Source organism: Protobothrops mucrosquamatus, unplaced genomic scaffold, assembly GCF_001527695.2.
Source record: "Protobothrops mucrosquamatus isolate PMUCROS unplaced genomic scaffold, P.Mucros_1.0 scaffold_280, whole genome shotgun sequence".
Classification (NCBI taxonomy): domain Eukaryota; kingdom Metazoa; phylum Chordata; class Lepidosauria; order Squamata; family Viperidae; genus Protobothrops; species Protobothrops mucrosquamatus.
The window spans coordinates 2,083,266-2,110,680 of NW_015386356.1; the positions used below are offsets into that span (position 1 = coordinate 2,083,266).

The following is a 27,415-nucleotide window of genomic DNA, read 5'->3' on the forward strand; positions in this document are numbered from 1 at the left end:
TGTTGCCAGCCTGAGGGAATTTATGCCAATCACTGATGTAATTTTGTTTTAGAAACAGCCAAATTCAAAGGGAGATTTCACCAATGGATCTATTTTATCTAACCTGATCTAGCAGAGAGCCAAGCCAAAACGAGTCATCAAGAGCGGAGACCAAGTTAAGACTGGGTTACCAGTAGGAGGGGGCGTGACAAGTTTTGGATACTTGGTCTCAAGAGCAGGCAGACAAAGGAAACCCATTGGTGGAGTCTCCGTCTCCTGTACTGGAGAATCACTGTATGAACTTATCTTTTACAAATCATCTCCTGTGCCACAATCCCCTTTGAAAATACTATCAGTGTAAAAAGTCATTGATTCAGACCAGTTTGGGTTTGTTTCATTTCTTTCTGGTATGACTTCCACCATGAAACTCACAAATTCATTGTCCAAACATTGTATGTGAGTCCCTTCACATAATACTCCTCAAGTCTTACACATTCTTCTCCATTTTTGTTTTTCATGGACATGCATGCATCCTTTTCTGAGCTCCATTTTGCCCAAACAGCAGAATTTGTTAAACTTTCTGTTTATTGGCAGCTGGTGGGCACCTATGTCATCTAAAGTCCACCTTGGCAGTCGTTCTTAACATGACCTGCTTAAATTAATGCTTAGGGAATTAAAAATTTTTTTTAGCAGAAAGTGGGTATTTACAAAACTAGAAAGGTAAATACTTCTGAATTGCTTTTGATTTCAACAGGTTCAGGCATCTGTGTGTGAGATTTATTGAAATCTATTCAATAAATAATAATTATCTGGAATGTTTACACAGTGAGTGCTCTGGATAAGCCCCAATCCCATTGCTGTCATTCAAATGACAGCAGCCTGTTGTGAGTCAGCATGTCCTGCCCCAACGCAGCATGGACGAGAACTTCTCTGTGTATAACTCTATACTTGAAACCACCCTTTCTGCCAATATCAGTGATCATTGACAGAATGCTTGGAATGCCTAATAAAGCTCACTAAAATGACAGAAAAGCTGCAAACAGAGTTTTTAATCAGTACTAAGAATGTTTTTAAAAGAATATTCATCTGAAATGCAGTATGACAAATTTATATCACTCACCAGAACAGAGTAAGGCCTCTTTTTTTTATTATAATGTTGACACATTATGTTTGATTCCATGAGCTATTGTATACCATGTAATCTCAATCTATGCCTTCAGTTTTTTTTCAGGTAAGTGGTAATTAAATGAATAATATGTTCTTCCAGCATGTAATTTGAAATGCAAAATTCTCTAAAAGTTGAAATAATAATCCTATAGCTACTTATGTGGTTAATCATTGAACTCAATGGAACTTTTCTCTCACTAGATTTGCACTAACACTGGAGGAAATAAAAACATGGAATAAAAGGTGAAAAAGAGTCCATTTGGACATTTAGGGAGCAGTTTTATGCATTTTTATCTCCCTGCAGAAAATTGATTGAGATAGCACAGCTGTCTGCATGAGAGAGCTCAGGTCTCAGGAAGTGAGTTGTAGAGTGAAAAGCAAATAAAGCTGGAAGCCTGGGAGAGAACATCTGGTATGTTTGAGGCGGTAGGACAGGAGTTCACTTGAGCTAATCAGCAAGTTTGCTGGTAATTTTTCAAGGTAGTCATGTATACCATTTAGGCCCCCCAAACATTAAAAGTCACAAACTGCAAAAATAGTTTTGTCCATGAGATTACCCTACAATATATAACCTTTGTGCACCGCTCAAATTAAATTGGACACATGCCCTACGAACACTGGTTGTTCTTTCTTTCCAAGAAACTGAGAGCTGAACATGATAAATCTAGGGTTTGGGGATTTTTTGGTAGTTTAACACTTGAGAGAAATGTACAATTAAAGCAGTATTTTGGCATAAAGGTGTGCAGAGATGCCAAAATGATTTCACTCCAAAATATTCTTGCACAATGGCATGCAAACCAGACGGAATACTAACCGCTGTAAACTCCAAATATACTATTTTGAATTCAAAATAGCTTTTCTTGTATTTGAGCACAACTGTTTCGATTATTTTAGAAAGTGTTCTGAAACATCTGTTTCGTTTCAAAACAATCTCACAATGATCCAAACAGGACTTTTCCAATACAAAACAGCTGTTTTAAAGTCAAAACAATGGTTTCAAACTCGAAACTGGGCAATTCAAACTGATTTGCATGCTTCAGTTCCTGCATACCTATCTTTTTACTAAATGCTTAATTTTTAGAAAAATGTTAGTTTTAATAATAAACTATTACATATCAGGTATAAAGAAAGATCTCTTTCCAGAATCCTGCAGGGAAGGGTCAGATATGTGATTCTTGTCAAACAAATGATAGCAATCCAACAGATGACTCTAAATTATACAGTTCAACTGTTTTGTAATAGGCAACTTCAAATATATTCTCAGGTTCAAATTCCACATGACCATGAAGCTTTCTTGATGCTTGACCAGCTACCAACTCTCAACCTAACTGAAAGGACTGTTGCCACAATAAAATGTTTAGTTGCCTTGAGGTCCCTGGAGAAGAGGTAGGCTATAAATGAAAGAAAGCTTTTCTTCACTAAAGGAAGGCTTCCTAAGTATTCTCAAACAGGTCTTTCAATACACAAGATGTTTTCTGAAAAATCTGTGAGAAGATTATATTTCAATTATTATAGTCAAATTTTAAAGATAATGGTGTTAAGGATAATTCATACCTGAATGGCCGAACCAAGTTTCAAGCACATCATTAAGGAATAAAGATGGGAAAATCTGCCTATTTCCTCTTCCTAAGGAGGAAGACAACTGCTAGTTGGGAAGAGACAGCATTTAGCAAAATAAATTAATTATTAGGTGGCGTAAAGCTTAATTTTTTTTACAAAAATTCTAACACAAAAAAGTATAACATTCACATGATAAAATGAGTTGAAAACACAGAACATAATTGTATGCACATTTTCCTTACAGCACTGGAATTTGCAAAATAAAATAAAAAAGGCTTGAAAACACAACATATAACCAAATGTTATTTAATATTTTAAAAAGTAACACAATCCAAAATGGATATTTCACACAACACTACATAAACAACATGAACACAGTATTACCATATGAAGGGACTTTCAAATATAGACTTACAAAAATCCCTGTCCTTTTTTTAAGTTATTTTACTAAGCATGACAAGTTATCATCATTTACAATATGGTACACTGACACAATAAAAACCATGTCACAAATGTGCTGTTATAAATCAGTAACGTTAAGGGAAGACATTTCATGAACTGTAATTATTTCATATGAAATTCTGTACAATATAAACAGAACATCCAGCTTGGATGACCTTTACAGCAACCAGAGACCAAGTAATTTTTAATATTTCTTTTTCAGTGCAAACACATTTGTACAAGGCTGTCTTGGTTGCAAAACTCCCTTCTAGCATACAGTAAGTCCCACTTGGCATTTATTTACTCATTTAAACCTAATGCAACAGTCACATTCAGTCACTCACAGAAGGTTACCTGCAGAATTATGAACCCTTAAATGGAAAGTCTTTTGATGACATATAAGTTACTCATTGGGCCCTACTGAGATCTTTCATGCTCACAGGCAGGTGTTTGATGTATAGCCAATTTAACAGCATTGTAACTTGAAAATCAGAGTACTGTTACAGATGATTATCTACTAGCATCAAGGGGTGTGTGTGGGTTTCTCACAGAGAGAAGAGCAATTTGTCTAGAATACCTTTTATGATCCAGAACTCAAAGTGGAGGCACTCTGGTGAGTTTATGAAGTGTTTGTGTATCATATACTTGACATGATAGGAGCTTGCAGGCCCAAAGTATGAAATACAATAGCTTTACATGTATTTCTCCAATAAAAGTAAATCCCAATGACTATACTTGTCCAACATATAGAAGTCATCTACTATTCTATACTGCTGCATAAGCTAGTAATACATTACACTTCTCTGAAGTGTTGAGTGTAGCCTTTACGTCTGTCACATGTTAGAAGAGGCACCATATTTTATCCATATGAGGCTCACAGAAGACTGAATTGTCCTGCTGATTTTGCCATCATGCTATGCAGCGGATCTGTTTTTCAATCTGTCTCCGCACCAGAAATGGGGATCAGCAGTTTTCCTAATAATCACCTGATGTTTAAGCTCTCTGCCTTTGAGGATCCAAGGAAGACTGCAACATTATGAGCAAAAAACTGTAGTACAATATACTTAGTTTCATACATTATTTAACCCCCCTGCCAAATTTGTCCTACACTTTGTGTACTGAATGCACATTATACAAACATTTTTATTAATTATTCTTGAGCTGACCTGAAACCATTATAATGACATTAATGGTTTTATTCCAGTAATGTTATCTTTAAAACAAACACAAATATTCAAGCCATTTTAAAAACTCAAAGTCTATGTATATTCTATCATTTCAATTAAAGTAAACATGATTTGCACCAATGAACATGAAAGCAGATTTGGAATGACAGCATGTAACAATATCACGAGATATCTTACTAGCCTTTCTTTGATCCCAAACCCAGTGATAGCACCTCGTATATAAATCTGCAGCAGAGAAAGGCTTAAAATGCCAGCTATAAGGAGAGAAAACCTCCCGTAGCTGGTTTGTGTGCTTTCGAAGAGGATGTGACCATCTCTTGGTAGGTAATCCAAGAATGTCTAAATTCTCAAAAGGGCAGATAAGGGCTGGGCAGTTTGGAAGTGCCATAGACCTTGAAAAAAAATGCTTACAATAATTAACTGAATGCTTAGGACTGAAAGGGATTTTCTTTTCTTTTTCAAAAGTCAGTCCACAGGAAGAATTAAAAGTTTTTCTATTTTATAATATCACTTGCATGGAGGAGCAGAAAGAAGTATAAACTACAGCAAACTACATTAATGAATTTGGCGGCTTCCTGTTAAAGCAAGTCCTGCATAAAACATATTTAAACTATTTTCCTTGCTTGTATTAATTTTTGTTCTTGTCAATGGGAATGGCTATGCTGCTGGAAGTGAAACATTTTGGCACTCTGGTAAGAGCTAGTGCAAGGTTTCATAATAGTTTCTTTTCTTCAATAACTTTAAGTGAATGCTGCTGTATTAATACTGATCTTATTTTAAACATTATAAGCAGGCAGGCAAAGATACCCTGATATACAATAAACTCAGGGCAGATGGCAGCACCCTTACTTGATAGATTTGTGAACCTAAGAACACTTACAAAAAAGCAAGTCATTGTATTTCAGTGGAGTTTTCCCACTTGTTTGTTGACTTGTGAAGTCAAGGCACAATAACCTATTACCACTATTTCATGACCTGCTCTTTTTATTAAAATCATTCACTACCCCCCAAAGTAGAAGTAGCTGTCATTTTTGATTGACAGCTAATGCTGGTGATTTACTGAGAGTAAGAATGTTGCTTAATTACAGAACCCTTTTATATTTATCTGGTTATTATATTCAGGGATGACTGTTGTAATTGTGTCCATGATTGCACCACACAGCATGAATTTTGGGAATTGGCATCTTCTGCATTTCTATGAAGGGAGATTAATCCCTTCACCCTTGAGGATTAATTCTTGATTTCAGGATGGATCTGCATAGGGTTGTCATTAGGAAGGGTCTAGTTGTAGTTCTCCTTTCAGGTTAACAAAAGAGCACAGGAGCAAATTGGCATTCAGATTGCAGGTGCAGAATCTGGATAACTTTGCTGTATGACTGCAATATGTTTCAGGCACACTGTGTCCATGGCCATGAATATAATAAAGCCAGTACTATCTGAACAGCTTAAAATATTCTGAAAATATGTTCCTCCAATTATCTCCTTAAAAATTCTGCATTGAACTGAAAAATCCAATCTGTATGCCTAACACATCAGAAATATAGTTGTTGTAAGGCAACTGCCATTTAAATGCCTCTTGATCCTCTGCCTTTCTCTATATTTTTTTATGTACTTCTTAACTGCTCCTCATTAAAAAGAAAACAACAGCAAACAACCTGATTATTATCTTAAAATGAAAACCAGTGGCTTCATCTTATTTTGTGGCTACATTTCTGATGTCATAATGTCAAGACATCAGACTACTTATATCATGGTGAAAAGGACTCAACTTATAACATTTAACCCCCAAGATGTCTAAGATCAAAAACTGAGAAATTTATCACACCAATGGGCAATTAATTGTAAGCATATAAGTTAAGTTCTGGCATGCTATCTCCCCACAAATGGGGCAGAAGGGGAGCCAAAGCATTCCAATGGAGGCAGTTAAAATAGCCGGCATGTCTCCCGTTAAGCCCTAAACTGCCAGTCATATTCCATATACTGTATCTATTAACAGGCTTCTAAATTACCAGCAACACTTGACTTTCTATCAGGTCAACATTTCAACAGAAATGGAAATACAAAGGACAATTTTGAATCTCCCTTTGTTTGTCTAAAAGATTCTACAACTTTTTATAAAAACTTGTACTACTAAAGTCAAAGCCAATTTAACACAGTAACAGGAAATCATGGCAATGAAAAATGACTTCATACACAAGCACTGACACACGAGAGAACATCATGGCCTTTTTTTCTTCATGAAATTTTAAATGCTGCTCTTAACATTACCTTTTTTTAAAATGTTGCTGCATTTCATCAAATTCATGGAGGTAGTTATATGTGTAAAAAAATCTTTTTTACCATAAAAGTAATATGTTGTATTATAATAATACATATTCAGTGTGCAAAATGCCGACAGATTTGTGTTGACCCTTTAAAGTCACAACATAGAAATTCAACGTATTATGGGTTTGTAAACCTTTCAGCTGATATGGTAAAGGAGGATAATCAACCATGTAATACAAGATCATCATAATTTTATCACAGGATAACAGTTTGTCACTCAACACTCAAGCTCCACTCCTGTGGGTATATATCTATGATCTCAAGATGGGCTTTCCTTAAAAAATAATGCACAATAAGAACATTTCTTTTTTTAACTTCTGTTTATATTACATGTTGCAAGAATTACATTAATGCTAATAAAAAGTCATAAACATACTATTGGCCAATAACCATGCCAACATAGTCAGGACCTTTTTAAAGCTCTTCTTTGGGAACCCTTAAATGTCAACTTAGATAATCTGTAAATATAACAGTGGTATGATTTATTTTGCATAATTGCTACAGGTATCCATTTCAATAATTCTCACTGATGAAAATAGTAATTTTCCATATGTGGTAATATCTGCCTCATTTTAATACTGTGTTTTGATTTTTGCTTTTGGCCATAAGTTAAGCAATCTGTTTCTACAATTCTTACTTGGTGAACTAATACATATCATACTATCAAAACATGTTTCAAATTCAAATTATAATGATTATGATAACAATGTCTTCCTCAAAACCTATCTGGAATCTGCATGTATTAAAGTACTGCTAATGTTATATGTGTCAGCAGTAAGTTCTGTCCAGCAATGCCTTACTGGGTTATTACAACATAGCTTCAAATTTAGGAGTGGCGACCAAGGAATCAAGCAGCATAATATTCTTCATTACATGCAGTGGGTTCTACCTTTCTCTTTGCAGGAAACAGAACTTACACATGATAATAAATAAAGTAGCTAGTCCTATTCCTGTACTGCTTGTTCTAAGTGTAGAATGGTTGCAACTCAAAATGAAATGGCTCAGGAAGCATGGTAGAACGCTTCCCAACACTGAAGGGAAGAAGCAGTTCCTGCTTGTTCAGAAATGCAAAAGGTACTTCTATGTTTCTCAATAGGTTCTAAACCCCCCCCCCCCGATTTACAATGAAATAATTGATCAAAATGTAAATTGAAACCAAGTAAGTCTAAGATTTATAAAGCTATTTCAAGAAGCACCTGCAAACTGTTCAAAACCAGTTTCAAAGTGCACCTTCAGAAGACAACACAGAACACAAGTGAAGCTTGAAAAGTTATATTGTCACCAGTATCTGATAAAATACTGCCTTTAATGGTATATCTGATTATATCACCTGAAGAACAAAAGACAAATAGTGTAAATGTCAATGTGCACAATACTTTACACTACTCCTGATCTTACTGAATTTCATAGTTTGACTTGCACCACAATTATGATTGTTTGAAAAACCAATTCTCTGCAATGTAGGATTGCATAAATAACTGAAGCAGAATTTGGCCCTTTATATTATTCAAGTTTACTTCTGAAACTGTAAACCTCTCTAACCATTAATTTAGTATACTTTTTTTTTCAAAAATAAATTACTTTGGATTAGCCATTGCAGGACATATACATTTATAATAAATCAATGCATACAGAACTTCTGCTATTAATTTTGTGAATTTTATAAGAGAGGTAAATGTATTTTATGGACCTAGCTTTTGATGATGAAAAATCTAATTGAGCTTTGTATGCATCAATGAGTCTTTTTATCACTGCTCATATCAGGAAAGTGATCTCTCAGCATTATCAGCAACACTTCTAGATATGTTTAATTCCTGTGATTGTTCTTAAACTTAGTATTTCCATACAATGTTTACTTACAAAGAAATATAATTCAATAAAAAGCCTGAAATTTATTAGTCTCTATATCTGTTTTCTACAATGTATGCTCATTTCAATAGCCTAATTTAGGCACTCTAAAATCTACATAAAATAGAAATATAAAATGTCCTTCCATAGAAAGAAATCAACTCTTCAGGCCACTATTATTTGTATTACAAAGAGCTTTTTTAATAATTGTTCAAATTCTTTCAATGTTAGTAATATTTGGGGGGTAACAGCTGGGGTAACACATTAAAGTGATTGCTTAACTTTATTTGCTATTTAATATTTGCTATGTTTGTTACCTCTCCTATCACTTAATGATGTGTCCCAGTCAAAGTTAGTATTTTCTTTACTCACCATCTATTACAAGAATTAAACCCCTCCTTGCAAATATGTAAAATTAAGAAATAAGATTTAGGCAAATATCTACTTTTTACTTTAAAAGAACTCAAATAACATAAAAATAGGTAACTTCTCCATTAGCTCCGACCTCTTCCCACATTTTTAAAACATGACCTCTTTTAACTTACTTTTGCTATGATTTCTTGCAAGATCATGTCATGAAGACTCACAGTGAAAATGACAGATATATAAATAATTCACAGGTAGAGCTGAGGTCTTTCCTAATCTTGTTTGGCATTGTTTGCCTTCAAGGTGACCCTTAGCTGTTTATTTTCAATGAAGGCTCAGTTTATAAAGGAAAAAAAAAATCACATCTATGGTAAACACTTTAATCAGTGGTGGGGGCATCACATATCTGTGGCATTTTTAAATGAAGTTGGCAACTGCATGACATTGAAAATGCAGATTACACTTACAGTGTCTAGACTTTCATATATGTGCTCAGTTACAATAAGTGAAGCAAAAGTGTACATATTGTCCCTATTCTGTTGCTACAGAGCCGCAAAATGTGAAAAGCAATGCCTTGAAATAAAGATTTCTTTGTTGCCCCTAGCCTATCTAGCAGCACAGTTTAAGTTGACACAAAAACTATGCAGTTAAAATGCCTGGTTTATTTTTTCCCTCCAAACACGTAAACATCAATCTCAGTGTCGTAAACTTTGATGTATACGATGAGACAGAAGATGTGAGGCAGAAGCACTATCAAACACTTGTAACAGAAGCTTGCAAGCAATTAGCGGGTTTCTGCAGTTTTTCAGTTTCGCTTGTTGGAGGGTCAGCAGTTGCTCGGAAGCTGAACACTGGACCTACACCACCATGCGCAGGACTGAGAGCTGGATTTTGGCGTCTGTTGCTTTCAACAATGCTTGAAGTATTGGAAGCTAAGCTCTCACGGGTACTAGAGAAAGAGAAAAAATAATGATCAATGTAACCTATGTACATATCTATGAGCCGGCCACAAGGGGAAAAAAACAAAGGACCTTCTGAGTCTGATTATAAATATATGCTATTCTGTGCATTTTGTAAATTCCACCCAGGTACTAAAACACATATTTTATACTTATTTTTAAGGAAAGCCATGCTTTATTCCCCCCATATCTATAAACATAGATGACAGAAGATTCTAAAGAATGTTTGCTGAAAAGTCACTACCCAAAAGGGGCAAATTTTAGACATACATGAAGCCTTAGCAGTACGAGCAGAATTAGAATAAGTTCTATACATTAAAGAAACAAATTATTTATTTTACTCCATATTACAGGTGTGTTACATATTATAGATATGTGTGTGTATGTGTGCTCATCTTTTTAAATATACTGAATATTCATACCTCTTTGTAAAATTGACTTTGGGAATTAATCTACAATCATACTTTATAAATATGTAACTTTTAAAAAAACATGGAGCTAAAGATGCTGGAATTACTGATAACACTCTGAAGTTAAGAATGTTTTTTGGTTTTTTTTTAAAAAAAATTGGGCTAATATTAGAGTTGCTGAATTTATCACTCGTCATTCAACTGGGAGAATCAGTGTGCTAATACTGCAGGTGAACTGTGGCATCTTTGCATTTCGGACTGTCCATCCAAGGACACAGTTATCCTCAATAAGCTGTATCCCTGCATGATTGAACAAAAATAGATGAATTAGAGTTTTATTACAAGTTTTTATGCAGCATAGAGAACCCTATAGACTTCAAAATAATTTAATTTCTAATGTTAACTCTAGTTTTATCTATCAACCATGTCCAAGGTTTGAATTTATGCTTAGTACATTGATATATAAAGGAGGAATTTAACCAAACATAATCAGCAATGGCAGGCAAACAGTAATTTACATGCATAGCAAGTAATACTTGGTAGTTGCTAGGCACAATATAATATGGATAGGAAAAACAATTGGCATTTTTGAGACAAAAGACATTGATAGAAGTTGTATGTCATAGTAAATTAGGATTTCTAAGTATTCTGACTTACGGTAGTATACACAAGCCAATATTCTTGTTAACACTGATCAAATAAAAAAGATTGACCTGAATAAACAGAGACACTGGAAACTATTTCTATAAGTTGTTCTTCATGGTGTTGGTGATTTTGTCTGCCTTCCAAGCCAGAATTAAAAATCATTATTTGTTCTTGTTGTTTGTTTCTTAGCTTAATTAGAAGAAATACCTTACAGATCCCATAAATACAGTACTAAGATTTGGACAAGTCAATAAGTAAAGCATGGTTCCCCTTTATCCCGATTTTCCTGTACCCGCACTGACCCTTCCCTTTCCCTACCCATATAAAATCTAATAAAATATATTTTAAAAAAAAATAAGTAAAGCATGGTACTGCTACCCATCTACTTATCTCTGCTGAGAGGAATGATTGAGCAATGTCCACTACTACTGATTGATTCATGGTAAAACAGAATTATCAGAAATTGTGATTCACTATACTACATAAAGTCAGTAACTTTCTTCTTTCCTTTCCTTTACCTTCCCTTCTAATTCTTCTTATAATTATCAAAACAATTAAAACAACGAAAATTAGAATATTTCGGACATGTGATGCGACACCCAGAAAAATACGGTATACTCCATTTAATCCTCCAGGGAAAGATTGAAGGCAAACGAGGTCCAGGCAGAAGAAGAACATCGTGGCTTCAAAATCTAAGGGATTGGTTTGGACAAAACTCAGCAGCACTTTTTTGTGTGGCTGCTGATAAAAACAGGATCGCCAACATGATCGCCAACGTCCGATAATGGATATGGCACAAGAAGAATTGGCTTAATATTATGCACACATACATACATATAAAATCAGTACAGGAAAGTAAGGCTGCTACTTGCATACTTTGGAGTATAGTTTACTTTATTTTGCTACTTATATTTCACACAATATTAATTGTTTAGCTTATAACAGAATATTTCCAGCCAATCAATTGTCCTGTTGCAATTAAGACTACTACTAGAGCTAGTATGTCTTTTCTAAGATGTCATGCATCAGTGACATATTAAATGCAGGTTGTGGCAAGAATATAAAATTACTTATGACTTAATACCAATGAAAAATCAGAATGAAAATGTCTGCCATATTTCTCAATATAAAAGATGAGAGTTCTAACTGTTTAATAGACTTCAGATCATATATTTGTGAGCAGTAACAGATAAGTCAGCTCATATGAATTACTATTATCTTCAGTATCACTTCAGGAATATGGCCATTTGTGAAACATCATGGTGAAAAAAAGCAAATAAACAGATGAAAAATCACCTGATTTAGTGAGCTGCAGCTCATGAAAATCAATGCCTTATATTAGTCAGAAATGCGGCTACCAGACTCCTGATTTTCAGGAATATGGGTAATACTACAAAGAAGCCAACATAAGAATCAGGAAACATAACTGGATATTTCAAAATAAAAATGATGTATCAATTTAGAATACTGAAAGGAAATCAGATGTTCTCATTTATATATAGGTGCTCTAGGTGCTTTTACATTGTCAGTGTAGAAATGTTGGTAACAGAAATAAAATATTGATTCATTCCAAATAAAAATTATGCATAAATGTTTAGACCAGAGGTTCCCAAACTTTGTGGCTTGGTGGCCCAGCTGGAGGAGGAGGGGAACCGAGCCGTGCGAGTGGCGGCCCACAGAAACATGCAGGTCCACTCACACAAAAGAGAAAAGAAGCCTTTGGGGTGCGGTCTCGGCTCCTTCAGGTTTCTCCACACCAAAAGCTTTTGTAAATGGATGGAAGGCCCGAAGCAGCATGAAATCGTTCTCCCGAAGCCTTTCATCTGTCTGCAAAAGCTTTTGATGTGGAGAAGCCTTTGGGGGTGCGGTCTCATGCTCCTTCACTGAGGCTGCCCCATGCTCCAAAAGCGAATCTAGTGTCTTGCGCAGGCAACCTTGGTGAGTCAACGAAGCTGAGCAGGATGTGCTCGTTTCACTCAGCCTCTGCTCTCACCGCTCCACTTTTGGAACATCGGGAGCAGGCAGCTTGGCTGGGGAGGGGAACCAGGCTGGGTGAGCAGGAGGCTGGCGCGCATGCATGTTCAACTCCATTCACACAAGAAAGAAGCCTTTGGGACGCTGCTCGTGTGAGTGGGGCTGCGAGCACCAAGGCCTGCTGCTCGTGTGAGTGGGGCTGTGTGCACGCCAGCCTGCCACTCACACAGCTTGGTTGCGAACAGGCCACGGCCTGGAAGGGGACTCCTGGTTTAAATAAATGCAATACTCTTTGGTATTTGTCACATGCTAAGAAATTATTGTAATAATATTATGTTGAAGAAGTTTTAGAAACCTTTATAAAAAAAATCTATGCATCACTGACAGATTTTTCTTCCCATCAAAATATGATGGGAAGAAAATTTATCATATCTGTAATCATAACTGCATATGAAACAATAAACGGAATGGTTGAGTATAACTCTATATGAAAGAACTCCAGTACACTGCAAAAGAAATTTGGTCTGTTGTAATAAATACTTTAATTCTGTATGAATTCATGTTGGTGCTGTGGGGGAGGAAAGGTCCACCCTAGGTCCTTGTAGTATGGTGTACCTCAAGGCTTGGGTCTCTCACTATTCCTTTTATATGAAATTGTTGGGTGAGGTCAGTGACATAAGTTGTGGTGTCATCAATATGTTGATGATACCTAGTTATATGTCACCATTCCTGGTTGGTTAGGTAAAATGCTAAGCCAGTTCTTGGAGTCTATGAAGGTTTGGATGGGGAAAACCAGCTCCAATTAAACATCAGCAGGTAGAATGGCTTGAGGGTTTTGGCTTCCCAAGATGTAGTGGTGTTTCATCTTTGATTCTTGATGGGATTGCACTTCCCTAGATAAAGCCAACTGATCCTGTTCCTGGACAAAGTGACCTTGCTTATTTTCTTCACTTGTGTGAAGGGGGGGTGTCTTATGATATTATTTGTCACATTTTAATCATACCCTGAATGTTTTAGTTTTTGCTAGATCCTACATCAGCTGCCCACAGTAGGTAAATTGCAGCAGAGACAGACAGATATTATATGAAAGAGAATTCTTGAATGAGAAGTCTTAATTTATTCAGTCCTTACCACTAGCTATGTCGACTATGGATGACAGAAACTGTATTTAATAAGAAACAGACGGACATATATTGCCCACCGGTTTAGAAGCAATATGCACAGCTAATTTGCACTTTTGAAATCATACCCTTAATTTTTCAGATCAGAGTGAAAAATTGGAGAACTGAGTAGGGGAACATAAGAAAAAAAATACATTTTCTCTGAAGCAATGGAAATAAGGAGATTGAAAGAAATGTAAAATCTATGCGAAGAGGACAAGATTGCTTTCTTACATTTATGATAATATCAATAATATGTTCGCTGAAGTGATACAAAAAGACCCTTATTGAAATAGCCACACAGCATATCTCTGTGCCTATTTTCCTTAGATCTTATATGAAACTATGTAAGATTTCAAACAGCTGCAATAATATAGTCTTGTCTGGTCTGATACAACTACATGCTTAGTAGCAGACAAACCAACTTGAGCAGTAGCATCATAACTCAAAAACTAACCACAAAACAAAGGGAACAGGAAGGTCTACAAATGCGCTGAGAAACTCAGGTTTCCTGGCACAAGCATAGAAGCATTAAATGACAAGCAACATTCAGAAAAATAGAAAATCCAAAGCTAACTCCAAGTCTATTAAAATAATATAATTGTTTCAAATAAACTGTTTCATGTATTATTTGTGTATTTAAATATTTGTACACGTATGTGTTTCACTTTGAGAGCAGGCAACTAAATTTCATTTTTGATGTGTGCCGTTGTGCCCACAGTAAAAAAAAAAGACAATAAATGTTATCTTATCTTATCTTATTTATTTTTTTCTTTGAGATTGAGGAAATATGTAGGAAAAATGTAACATCTGGGATATTTGTCCAATCCTTTTCTCACTTGTTTTCTTGCTCTCTAACCTCAGATTCTGGTCCCATGACTGCTAGAGGAGACAATCCTGAACTTCAGTGGAATTCTCCTCTATGATTTTTACCTGTTTTATAACTAGATATTCTATATACCATAGATCTAAGTTAGCCAGAGAAAGATGGAAAATTTCTACTTTAAATAATTGTGCTTTTAGTCAAGTTTAATAAACGTAGATTAACTCTATAAGATATACTAAAAATCAATGCTGTTAGAAGATCTAATGTCAATTGAAGTGGTAAATATTGATTGCAACTTCTGTCTGACTTGCCTATTATTCAGCTATCCACTGCTATTGAAGCTGTTGAGCTAAAGATGCTACAAAGAATCAAAATAGCTGAATAGTACAATTGGAGAGATATAGTTTTGATATGGTATTAATACCTCTAGCTTACTTCTAGAGTAGAGTCTGACCATAACAGCCACAGCCAAATATGTATCTATGTCTGTTTTGTTCTAACTTTATTCCCTTCTGATATAACTGAATGGGCCGATTTTGTAACATTCTAAGAATTGCCCAAAAAATTGCAGGAAACAAAGGAAGAAAATTATAACCTGCCAATACTTCATGCATATTTCTATTTTGCACATGGTTTTGAAACTGTCACAAATTCCCAGGAAGAGATGCATAATGTGGATAAATCAGAAACACAAGTAAGGATGCAAATGTATCACCTATCCACAAAAAAAGAAAATATGCAAAGTAGCTTTGTAGAATATGGTATAGCTGCAAAATTTAGTTTTAAGTGCACAGTTTTTATTTTAAAAATAAATAATTCTCATAATGTCCTACAAAGTTGGTATTGGAAATTGTATTTGAAACTCTGAAGGCAATATCTGATGAAATTAAATAAATTTGCAAAAGTTGGAATGAAAGGAACTACATTTCCTAGTATTGTTTTCTCTTTGTTTGTAATAACAATAGGCACAGAATAAATCTGAAGTTAATTATTTTACAACTTTCTCCAACCTATTTATCTTTAAATAGAGCTCACACCATGGGACAAATATAGAGCATTTGAAATTCTTTAACATTTTTCAATTCATTTTAGCATAAAAATTATTTTAACTCTGAACCTTTATTACCACAAGTGGACAGAGACAGACAGGTACTCTATTTATTGCAAAACAGTAAATAGTATGGCTATAAAAAACCATCTCAAAGTGCCCCTCGAAGTGATGAAGTAATTGCATTCTCTAGAATACTTGGCTTCAGCAGTAATCACCAAAAATATCTGTACATGAATATACAGAACCTGCTTCAACACTTCAAAGAGGGGTGCTTCACTTGCACCAACATGGTTTATATATTAGCTCTATATTAAGTCTTATCTCACAGAGAAACAATAACTTTGGCAATAGGTTGAATCTATAAACACTATATACACACACCTGAAATGTATGATCCTGCAGCCAAAGACAACAGGCATCTATAACTGAGGTGAAATAAAATTTTCCAATCATGTGGAAGCAGTTAAGCTACCACAATGTAAATGTTATTCTAGAAAAGTCTGATTTATTATATGGAGTCATAGTTTAATTATTTAGGTGACTGTTACTAAGCCATTATGATACATTCTACTCAAATCCAAGACCCTAAACACTGCCTCAAGCTGTAGGAGAACTCCAACCTAAAACACTATAAATCTGCAATATTTCCATGACTTGTTTATGGTAACGAGACATTACATTGAAGGCTGCTGAAAATTAATGTTGTTAATTTAAAATCTTACCGTGGAGAATTGAATCCACTATCTACTGTGATGCTACTACTGTCCATGCTGTCCAGCCTTGCTGAATGTGTGGCTCTCTGGCTGTTGCTGTTTTCAGTTTCCTTTGGAGCAAGTAGAGTGAGATTCTTTTCAAACTTCCTTTGCAAGTCTCTTTCTTTTTCTCGCTCAAGAAGCCACTGCATAGTGCCCACATCATCCCGATTCTTCTCTTCCTCTGTATTCTTATTAGTCCCTTCCTCAGAATCATCATCGTCAGACACATTGTAATAATCAAAAGCTGCTTCTTGGTTTCCAGCTGTTTCTTGCTGTCTCTGGGAAATTGGTATGACTTGTGTGACTGAGGTTACCATAGCTTGTTCAAGTTTATCACATCTGCTTGGCAAAGTTTCAGAAGGTGTCTTTTGATGAGATTTTAAGTGTGGCACATTAGGTTTGTGAAAACTGTTGACAGATAGAGTACTGTGGAGAGGCTTAAAAAGCGTGTCTTTACTAAATATTTCTTTCCTCTTATCAAGGCTACTGGACTCTGTGCTGTGATGTTGAGCTAGTCGACCATTTGTAATTACTTCAGCTGTCTGACTTGCAGCAATTGGCCCACTATTATTACTTGGCCCTTTAGGTGACTCCTCTCTATGGACTCCTGGTTCTCTAGCTAAGTGCTGTGACTGTCTTTCTGAGGGAGAGACTTTTTTTGTACTGTCTGCCAAAGTCACTGGGTCACTGTCATCTTTGTTCTTTCCTAAAGGTGAAGGAGCTGTGAGTACTGTTTCACTGGAAGTATTACACTGAAAATAATCATCAATGGCTGATTTTGTTGTACAAGAACTGAGTTCATTATAAGGTGGTAAGTTCTCAGTTGGTTTGCTTTGTTCTAACAAGGTACAGGAAATAGGAGTTTCTGCACTGCCAACAGTCTTTTCAGGTTTAATTACCTCTTTGTAATTTACAGATGACAGAAGAGCCCTTTGATGACTAAGTGATTGTGAAGGCCTTAAGGTACTATCATCTATATATGTTTGACTAGTTGTTTGGTCATCTTGGCTGCAAGCTTCAGCTATGTCTTCAGGGGTACCTAAGGAAGCAGTACCCAAAGGTCCTTTTGAGTTATCCATAGATCGAGATCGTTCCTTGGCTTTATTGGATCTCTCATTTCTTGATCTTCGGTCCTGTGTGTGGCTGTGGCTTCGATGGACCTTAGAATGGGAGCTTCCTCTTGAAGGTTCAGGAAAAGGCATTTCTGTTCTCCTTTTGGCCAATTCACCAGATACATCCCATTCAGGTGTCATAGGAAAATGAGACTCAAGAACATTAGGACTGCTGTGCATGATAAAGTTGTCCCTTTTGTGTTCTATTATGTAGCAGCCTTCCCTTGGGGATCTCATGAGAGGATCATAGAAATCATATTCCCTTTCACCTAGCACATCTAAATGAGAACCCTCTGAAGGATCTCCTTTAGAGACTCGAGTTTTGCTGTGCGACCGAGATTTTCCATGAGATTTTCTATGACTTCTACTTTTTTTGCTTCTCCCGCTATGGTGAGCTGATGATCCAGCCTTGCTCCTTTGAGCTTTTTCTTCTTCAAGCTTCTTCATTAGTGCAGTGTGCCTCATGACATTTTCCACAGTCAGATCAGGATTGATACGCCTAATAATCTCCATTTCTACCTCCCTAGGTATAGTGGTAGGAGTATCTTCATCCCGTAAAGGCCATTCCTCAGGAGGAAACTGGGCAGAAAAATTGGCCAGCTGTTTTGTCTTATCTTTTTTGAAACTCAGTCGAAACAATTTTAGCCCAAACTTTTTAGACTGCTTTTCTCCATCTTTAGGCTTTGAAAGTGTCTCTGTTTTGTAAGAAAAATTTACAGTACTTTTACTTTTTTCAGTGGGTGGCACCTGGCAAAGAGAAGGAGGGCAATAAGAGTCTTTGCAGTCTTTTGTTGATTTCCTCTGTAGAGTCGATGCATGCATGCTATGCATGTCTTCTCTGCAACAATGGCAAGAGTCGCAGTGGTTTTTAGGTAACGTTCGATCTCTGACACAGCCCGAGGTGGAAGGAGTTATAGTTCCTTGCTGTGGAGAGGTACACTGAGACCTGTCAGGTATCCTCTCATCCAGATGGTACCATTTACTGTTAGTTCTTATGAGGGAAGGTGTTATAAAATAAGTCTGCGGGGTCACAATGAAGTAACCATCTGGAGTTGGGTATATTTTTCTTTCTCGTACAAGCATGTTTAAGGTATGACGAAGGATTTCAGGACTTGGAGTTGGAACACCTAAAAAAAAACAATAATGTGAAAAATGAGATGCATTTTATTAGAGACAGTTCTGAATATTCTTTTGAAGCCCTTCCTTCAAATAATCCATGATCTTCCCAAGATAAAAGAAAAGTAAAAAAAACAAAAACACCCTGGCAAAGCATCTTGCTATGGGTTTGCTTTCAACTTATTGTTTGTGCTTAAAAATTTTAAACAAAAAAAGCATTAGTCAGGTTTTTAAAAGTACAAATAAAATATTGATAAAATTCAAATTTATATCCAAATGTTTAACTATAATCTGTGTTCTTCTACTTGAGAGAATTCTGATAAATATTATTTTAATTAAGTCTTTCTTAAAACACAAAAGCAAGAAATCAAAAAGACATCATTCTGCTGTTTTAAATAACATCAGAAAATTAACAAGAGTTTTAAAAAATCCCCAATATATCTCTAGTGAATCTCAAATTATACATATGATCCATAAAAGTGAAATACAACCTATAATTCAAGAAATTACTTTGATATGAAGATATCAAAGCAAAGCAAAATATTTTGGAACTTTTTCTTTTTGTGTGACCACTGCTGCTTTGATGTTTTTTTTAGACATTTGCAACTATAATAAAAAGTGCTATTCAAACTGAACTTTTGGATATTCCAGATTAAGCAATTTAGCATATTATATATTTCCTAATAATTATAAAATACAATATAACAATTCTAGCATGTAGGTGATTTTCTGGAAGTTTGTCATATAAATTGAATATAATACAAACAATTTCTTAGCTGCACTTTTCTGGGGCACATGTTACAGCCATTATGTATAATACAGACTTTCAGATCACTACCTTATGACTGAAAGAAAAAAACCAGACTAACAGAGGGCTCTTTTATATGTAAAGACAATTTAGATTTAACACCTATTTCCATGATACAACTGCTAAAAAGAAATCCAGTTATTAGAAAAATCATTATTCATGTTAAAATCAGTCAAAGAAGCCATCTATCTCAAATTAAACAGCCCTCTCTCAACAGAGGGGGAGTGATATGACACCATCTATCTCCAGTCTACAACACAGTCCTTTCAACAGTTCCAAGAAGGCTCCACACCCATTTGCACTACTCAAGTGACCTTGACAACACAGATAAGCCTCCAGGGGCTTCAACGATTTGCTAAAAGAATTCAAATGACCAGCTGTCTGCAAGGAGTATAAATCCTGCCATTCCCCACCATCCAGTCAGAGCTGAAGAAGCTTCTTGGATGAGCAGCAAAACGTCTTCAAAGAAAAACAAGAAAGTCCAGTTGCCTCATGAAAAAGCACCTTTGGGATAATCATGACGTGGATGACTGAGAATCTCCATAGACATTTCCCTCTCAATCATTAACTGAACTATTTATGTTGGCATAAATTAGAATCATGAAAGAAGAAAGAAAATACTTATTTCATTTACAGAGATACTTGATGTATTCATTTACCTGGCCAATAGTTTCCTTTTTTAAAATATGTTTTATTAATTTTTAACATATACCTTAATATTTGGTAAACATTGTGTTCTCTGGGTTAGTATTTCAAAACAGTAACAATTAATTTCTATAATTCTATAGCCCGTATAATAGCTTTACTTGATTTCCTCTTCTTCCAATAATATTCTCCTTTGCCAAACTTAAATTAATACAGTTCTTATTTAAATAAATGACAATTAAATATAAACATTTTTCTCATGTTTCTTCAAATAATAAAATCAATATAAAGCTTCTTTTCATTAATTATCTTGATTGCCTCGTCATAAATCCTGTTTACATTCTTATTTAAATTTGTTTTCCACACAATATTCAAAACATTCTTACTTAAGATTTTCTCAAAATTAGTTACACTTAAGTATTTAAGTCTTTTTTCTCATACAAGCCATCACATTTTTACATTTCTCATATGTGAAAGAAAAATAAGAGAAAAAAAGACAAAACAGAGAAAATATTTCTTTTATATAAACCATCCCAACATTTCTATATTTCTCATGTCAAAAAACCAAACACAAAAGAAAAAAGAAGGCATACTATTACTTGAGGCGTTCACCCCTCTTAAACTAATCTTATTTTATATTCAAAATCTTTCTATTTCTTTAACCATATTCAAGAACAAATGTTTAATTTTTAAATACTCCCTCTGGTAATTCCCATCATCTAATTTCTTAATTCTCATTTTAGCCCCTTTTTTTTGCCCAACATGCTTCAATGAGTCAAAGAGTCTTCACATAATCTTATAAATGTTGTTGCAGGTACAAAAGGCAAAACAGGTAAGATGATGTTTTTATAGGAAGGTTTTGCCCCTTCGTATTCTTTGAAAATCTTTTCCTTTTTTTCTTTATTGATTTTATTATTTTTTGTCTCTCAAGTTCTCATAATTCTTCTGACAAAATCCATTTTGCCAAATCTTTTTTCTTGTCCTCAAACTTATTTTGTAATCTTAAAGTGCAGTTTGTCTTTTCCATGTCCAGAGTTTCCTGTAAATTTTTTCCCATCTGGGTTAAGTCATACTTTGTATTGTTATTGTATTGTTAGATTCCATCTTGAAATCTCTCCTCTGTCTCGTATTCAGTTGTCTGTTTTTTCTGCTCACTCTCTATTTTTATTTTCTGAGAATGTTTATGTTATAAAGTTAAATTGGAGATATGTTCATTTATGTTTTCAAGGTTATGTTTAATTTTCTCATGGTTTGAGATTATTGTTGTTTGGATTAGTTGCAACACAGCATAGATCTCCTGAATAATATTTGTTTTTTCTTGGTATATTCTTTCTGCAGATCTCTGGTTTTCCATGATAGCCAAAAATCAGAGTTTTCCTTTCTCTGCAGACAGCTTTAGTGTCACAGTTGAGTTAGTATTTGTAATCCAGAAAGGTCAAATTTTTTTTTAGAGTTTATAATTCTCACTTGTAGAAAGCCCAAGATGTTTTCTTTTTTCTTTTTTGTCACAGCTCTTCTGTTATTAAGACACTGAAGGTCACCAGAATCAAATTTATCTTTTCCTGGGCCTTGACCTGGCCAATGGTTTGCATTGACAACTATTTCATGAGTCAAACTTGGAAAAGTGAGAGCTGGAAGCTTATAATAATAAATCTCATATTGCTTTTAAAAAAATATCTGACACTGCAGGCCAAAACGGAAAGTTTTTACAGACGATTAGTAGTTTGTGTGAGAGGTCTTGATTAGTATTAGAAAATAAATTTGCATAAAAATCTTCCCCAATTGGGGTTGGAATAGGAATACTGAATTGGAATTTACGTTCTCTCAATAAACCTGATACAGTAGTCCAGAAGAAAATTAAATTTATTCCTTTCACTAAAACTTTGACATTTTACTAAATTTTAACTTTATAGGAGACTTTTTTTAAAGGCTATCAGTTTGTGGTTGTCATGCATAATTTTTAACATTTCAGTGTGGTTTTTTGTGGTGGGGTGTCCCAGGACCTTGTACATTGCTTCCCTTAATATCTTTCTGCTATGTAAATAGTCAGAATCCAACCATTTTGAACTTGTTTGCTGATGGTTTCAGGTGGAGGGGGGGGCACAACATAGGTCAGGGAAGCTGCATTGGTGATAGAGTGCACAGGGGTCCCTTCCTTCCTCCCTCCCTCCCCTTTCCCTTCTCTTACTTTTCCTTTCAAGCAGGCAGTTAAGTGGCTGCTGCTGGTGGGTAAGGGAGCAAGGGAGAGTTTGCAAGATTAGTTGGGAACCTGTGAAGGAATATTGAAAATGAAGATCACGTAGCAGCAGTGTGGCAACAGCCAGTAGCATTAAAACAGTCACAACTTTCCCAAGTGTTATTCCATCATGAATCATGAATCTTGGATTTTGGACACATTCTGTAAGTTAGTCCATTTGAGGTACTTTTTTAAGAATTTTAAAAATTCTTGCCCTATGATGCATTGTTTTGCCCAGTTAAGCATCATGACCACAAGAGATTTAGTAGCATATACTGTAGATGAACTGTGAAGGCAGATATTGAATACAATTTTCGAAGAAGATTAAAGCTGTAAATTGCTTCATGTACATATACAATACTTGCAGCTTAATGTGTTCATTAATGCGTTCTTGAAATGCATTTTTATCAAAAAGACATTATAATTGTATTAGGCACAATCGAGCATTTCTTTATCTTCCTTGTATCCACAGCAGAATCAATTTTACTTTGAATACGTTTTAAAATATGATATGGTATGATATGATATGACATGATCAGTTTTGGAACCAAGCTGGGCAGAGATGCATTGTTTTGATAAGTCAGTATCTCCTACCTCCTATTTCATCCAAGTTCTCTTATGAATTAATAGGGAACCTCCATTCAGTATCTGTAGATGGTAAAGATTTGTTTTTGGGTTTTTTTAAAAAAAAGAAAAAGAAGGAAGGAAGGAAGGAAGGAAGGAAGGAAGGAAGGAAGGAAGGAAGGAAGGAAGGAAGGAAGGAAGGAAGGAGACATTGATTCTGGGTAAGATGCTCAATCCTCTCCTCAAAATTAACATCATAGTTTGAAGTTCCTTCATAATGAGATTCAGATGTTTCTGAATATTAATGTGAGCATGCAGATGCTCTATGGTTAGCCATATGTTCCTAGACCATCCAATAATATGTAGGCATGAAACAACATATTCCAAATACTACATAATCTTCTAGTATCATTTTCTTCTAAGATGTATTATTGAGAGTCAATAAACAAAACATTTGCTTAATATATTTGATTTAAAATGCATAATGCTTGCAATGTGATGCCATAAATAATTAGCACATTTTCTTCTTTATATAGCTGTGGCTCAGATTTTTTCCCCCTATTGCTTAGCAAACTATGCACACAATATCAATCTGGTTTCATATGCTATTAAGGTAGGCATCACACAATCTATACATGTGCATTTCAGAACCCAGACAAAACAGAGCTACATTGATCAGAGCATTTAAAAAATTTCACCCCCAAATTAGAATGAAAATTATGCATGCTGTCAGACTACATGTGACTTTAATAACTGTTTTCCAATTACTAGTATTTTTTCAACTCCTAATTTAAAAATTGAAGGATCTATTCCAAATATATTTGAATAGGAAGGTGTTGTGGTGGCATTGTGGTAAGAATCCAATATTGCAGGCTAACTGCCCACTGCCAGGAGTTTAATCCTAACAGGCTTAAGGTTGACTCAGTCTTCCATCCTTCCGAGGTCGGTAAATTGAGGACCTAGATTATTGGGGGCAATATGCTGACATTTGTAAACTGCTCAGAGAATGTTGTAAGGAACTATAGAGTGGTATATAAGTCTAAGTGCTATTGCTATATTTGTAATATATGCCCTCCATGCATCACGATGAAAACTTAATTGAAAAAATGGATTATTTGGACTTACAATAATTTTCTTAAATAATATAAAACAGCAACCTGGGCAAAACATTGAATCTTTTTCTGTAAAGCGTGTAATTTTAAATTACTCCTTGCATATATCTAAAATAAAGAACAGGAAATCATTTCTAAAAAACAATTAGGTGCTTATATAAGGAGAAAATATTACTAAATGTTCAGTAATTATCATATGCCATTCTTGTCGCCAGAAAGTTGGGAAAACATTCTGTGATTTCTTACATGATATTCAGTGATTTTATTTGTTCTAAGAAAGTATGCCAATCTAGAAGTAATGAGTAAAAGTTGATCTGAATGGTAAACTAAGTTTCATTTTGTTTATTAACTGGATCTACTACGAAAGAATTATAGTTCATATATAAAGATAGTAAAACAATTTAAATAAAATGTGTGACCTTATGAACTGAAAATAGAAATGTACTTAGCACTAAAGGAATAAAATTAGCATAAATGTGGCCTCTTTGTACATGGGCCTAAGGCTTCTTTAAGACCTCTACTCTTAACAATAATATGACACCTTCAAATAAATATCAGTATGTGAAAAATATGTCCATGCGACCTATAAGAGAACAAGAAGTAAAATAATATAGGTTTTATTTAAAGACAAAAGTAACCAGAGAAGAGAATGAATTTAAAAGTATAGTAGATTCTGCCATTATAAGAGAATTGTGGAGGCAGAATATAGGTTAACAATTATTCAATGCAGTTTTTTAAAAATAAGATGACTTAGTTCAGAGCCCATACAAATGCATAGCTGGGAATCACACTGATATTACAGATGAACGATACAGAACAATTATATATACAACTACTGAAGCAGGGCTATCTATACATCTAATCATTTGTGCATGTGTTTAGAAACAGATTAGTATATATTTTACCAGGAAAGCAGGTTGTTAGGTGCTCTATTAAAGCTTCTTGCGTGACTTGTTTTCGTGCTGCGTTCATTGATGAGATGGCCAAGCAAAGGATTTCTCCAAGTGGAATAAATTGTGACTGACTGATGGGTGACATATTGATTGGCGATACATCACCTGTAGATAGAAAATGAGATTTTGCTTAACCATCCTCAAGTGATTGCAATGAGACACGTGCATGCTTCCGTTACAACTTTAGAGTAAAGCCTAATAATGTTTTGAAAGCAAAAAAAATGCAGATTGTATTTTTATGGAGATTAAAATAGCACCACCTATTTAATTCAACAGTTTAGCTTAATAACTGAATGGAGGAAAAGAGAAAGAGAGGCGATTAAGATGTATAATTACAAGGTACACCTGCAATTATAAAGAATTTTAAATAAAATGTATTTTAAGTTGTAAATTCTGTATAGTTAAATTAGTGAACTCTAGTATAACATTAGTGAATTAGTGAAATAAGTATAACAGGTAAATACAGAACAATTTACTTATTGTATCAGTGACATCAAAAATCCAATGAAACTACTGGAAAGTAGTATATCTAAAATCAATGAATGGTCTTAAATTGAGGTTTTCAAAAAATAATAAATGAGTATACGTATTCTGACACAAAATGTCACAATTGACAGTTTTACCCTTTTAGATCATTTAACCAAACATTTGCTGGCCACTTTCTATTTATCCAAATCTGTACCTGTATTGCTATATTGGAATAACATAGATCATTTTTAAACAGCAATAAGATTATCATTTAAAAATTATCCACTATGAGTGCATAACAGAATCAATTTTAGGAGCCAAAGTACTATTTTTTTTTCAAAACTACATTTTGTCTATTGTTTTTTAAATTCAAAACAACATGCTAGAAAAGTGATGGAAAACCACAATAGGAATCGGTGATTAACTTCACGCCCTCTTTTGGACTTTTCAAAGATACTTGGTAGCCACCTTAAGACATTATACTAGATACGTAGCTAATCCAATCAATGAAGACTGCTTATACTCCTAAAGTAAGAACAGGAGACTTTGATAGAAAATTGTCAAATAATTTATTTAAAACAAAATACATTGTATTTGGAGAGTGGAGACAGGGACAAGATATATACCCCAAATCTCTGTAACAATATTTTGACTGTAAGAAGGAAGTATCATATGCAATGCTAATGCCCTGCCTGATATAAGTAGACATAAACAAAAGTTCATTAAATGTTTGAGAAAGGTTAAAGGGGCTAGATTCAATCTCTCAATTGAATATTGAGTACTTATTAATAAACAAACATTTCACAGTGGTACCTCGGTACTCAATTGCTTCAAAACTTGTCGAATTTGGTACTCAATGCATTTTAACGTGAAAATGTTGTCTGGTATTCATTGTTTGTTTGTTACTTGATGCGCAACAATAGGAAAAGGCGGACAGCTGGGGAGAATGGACAGGGAGTCTGTCATGCAAAGGTCACTGCAAAAGGAAGAGGGTGATGGTCGCAGAGGATGGACAGGAAGCTGGCCATGCAGGGAAAGTTGCTAATATAGGAAAAGGGACAGACAGGAAGTACTTCCCGGTCAAAAACAGGGTCACAGGGAAAGTCACATGGTTTCTTTGCCAATCATTGTTTTTAGCATTTGTTGCACCTCCTGGAACCAATTAATTGCATTTTCAACCCACTATGCAAACAGTGCTACATGGTCAGTTGGGGTCACAAATATTCACATATGTATATATTACACATGCACATCTGCATTCACCCGGCATACTAAACTGCTGAATTGAGAACATTATGGGAGAAGAACATTTTCTCCTATTTTACCTACAACTCCTTGTAGGTTTCTGATTCCCCACTGCTGCTAATACCAAGGAACTATGTAAGTTTGACCTTGTTTCATCCCCACCCAGAACTTCTATTTTAAGACTATTTTCTTGCTAACATTAGAGTAGGCAATGAGTGATCTGTTGAAACTTCTAACAGAATCCTGATCAGATGGGAGGTGGGAAAACTGGGAAAAACTCCCAGAGGATCTGGGGGCCACCTATCAAGCACCATATGTACTCTCATTTATTTTACATGCTTTTTATCATAAATTTCATTTTCATTTCATTTTTCATTTTATTATATTTATACCCCGCCCTTCTCCCGTAGGACTCAGGGCGGCTTACAGCCAGTTAAAAACAGTTTAATACAATACAATACAAAGTTTTAAAAAATCATTAAAAATAAATATATAAATCGGGC

At 34.9% G+C, this 27,415-nt stretch overlaps 1 protein-coding gene across 1 annotated transcript in view; it reads right to left on the reverse strand.

The window, feature by feature from the left end:
• Positions 1 to 9,550: 9,550 nt before the first annotated feature.
• The window catches only part of STOX2 (storkhead box 2), a 167,409-nt gene continuing 149,544 nt past the window's right edge, over positions 9,551 to 27,415 (reverse strand). The window contains exons 3-5 of the mRNA XM_029287269.1: positions 25,152 to 25,304; positions 16,621 to 18,892; positions 9,551 to 9,822 (exon numbers count right to left, since the gene is read on the reverse strand). Coding sequence (XP_029143102.1) covers positions 9,627 to 9,822; positions 16,621 to 18,892; positions 25,152 to 25,304 — 2,621 coding nt within the window. The 3' untranslated portion in view covers positions 9,551 to 9,626. The remainder of the gene's footprint in view (positions 9,823 to 16,620; positions 18,893 to 25,151; positions 25,305 to 27,415) is intronic.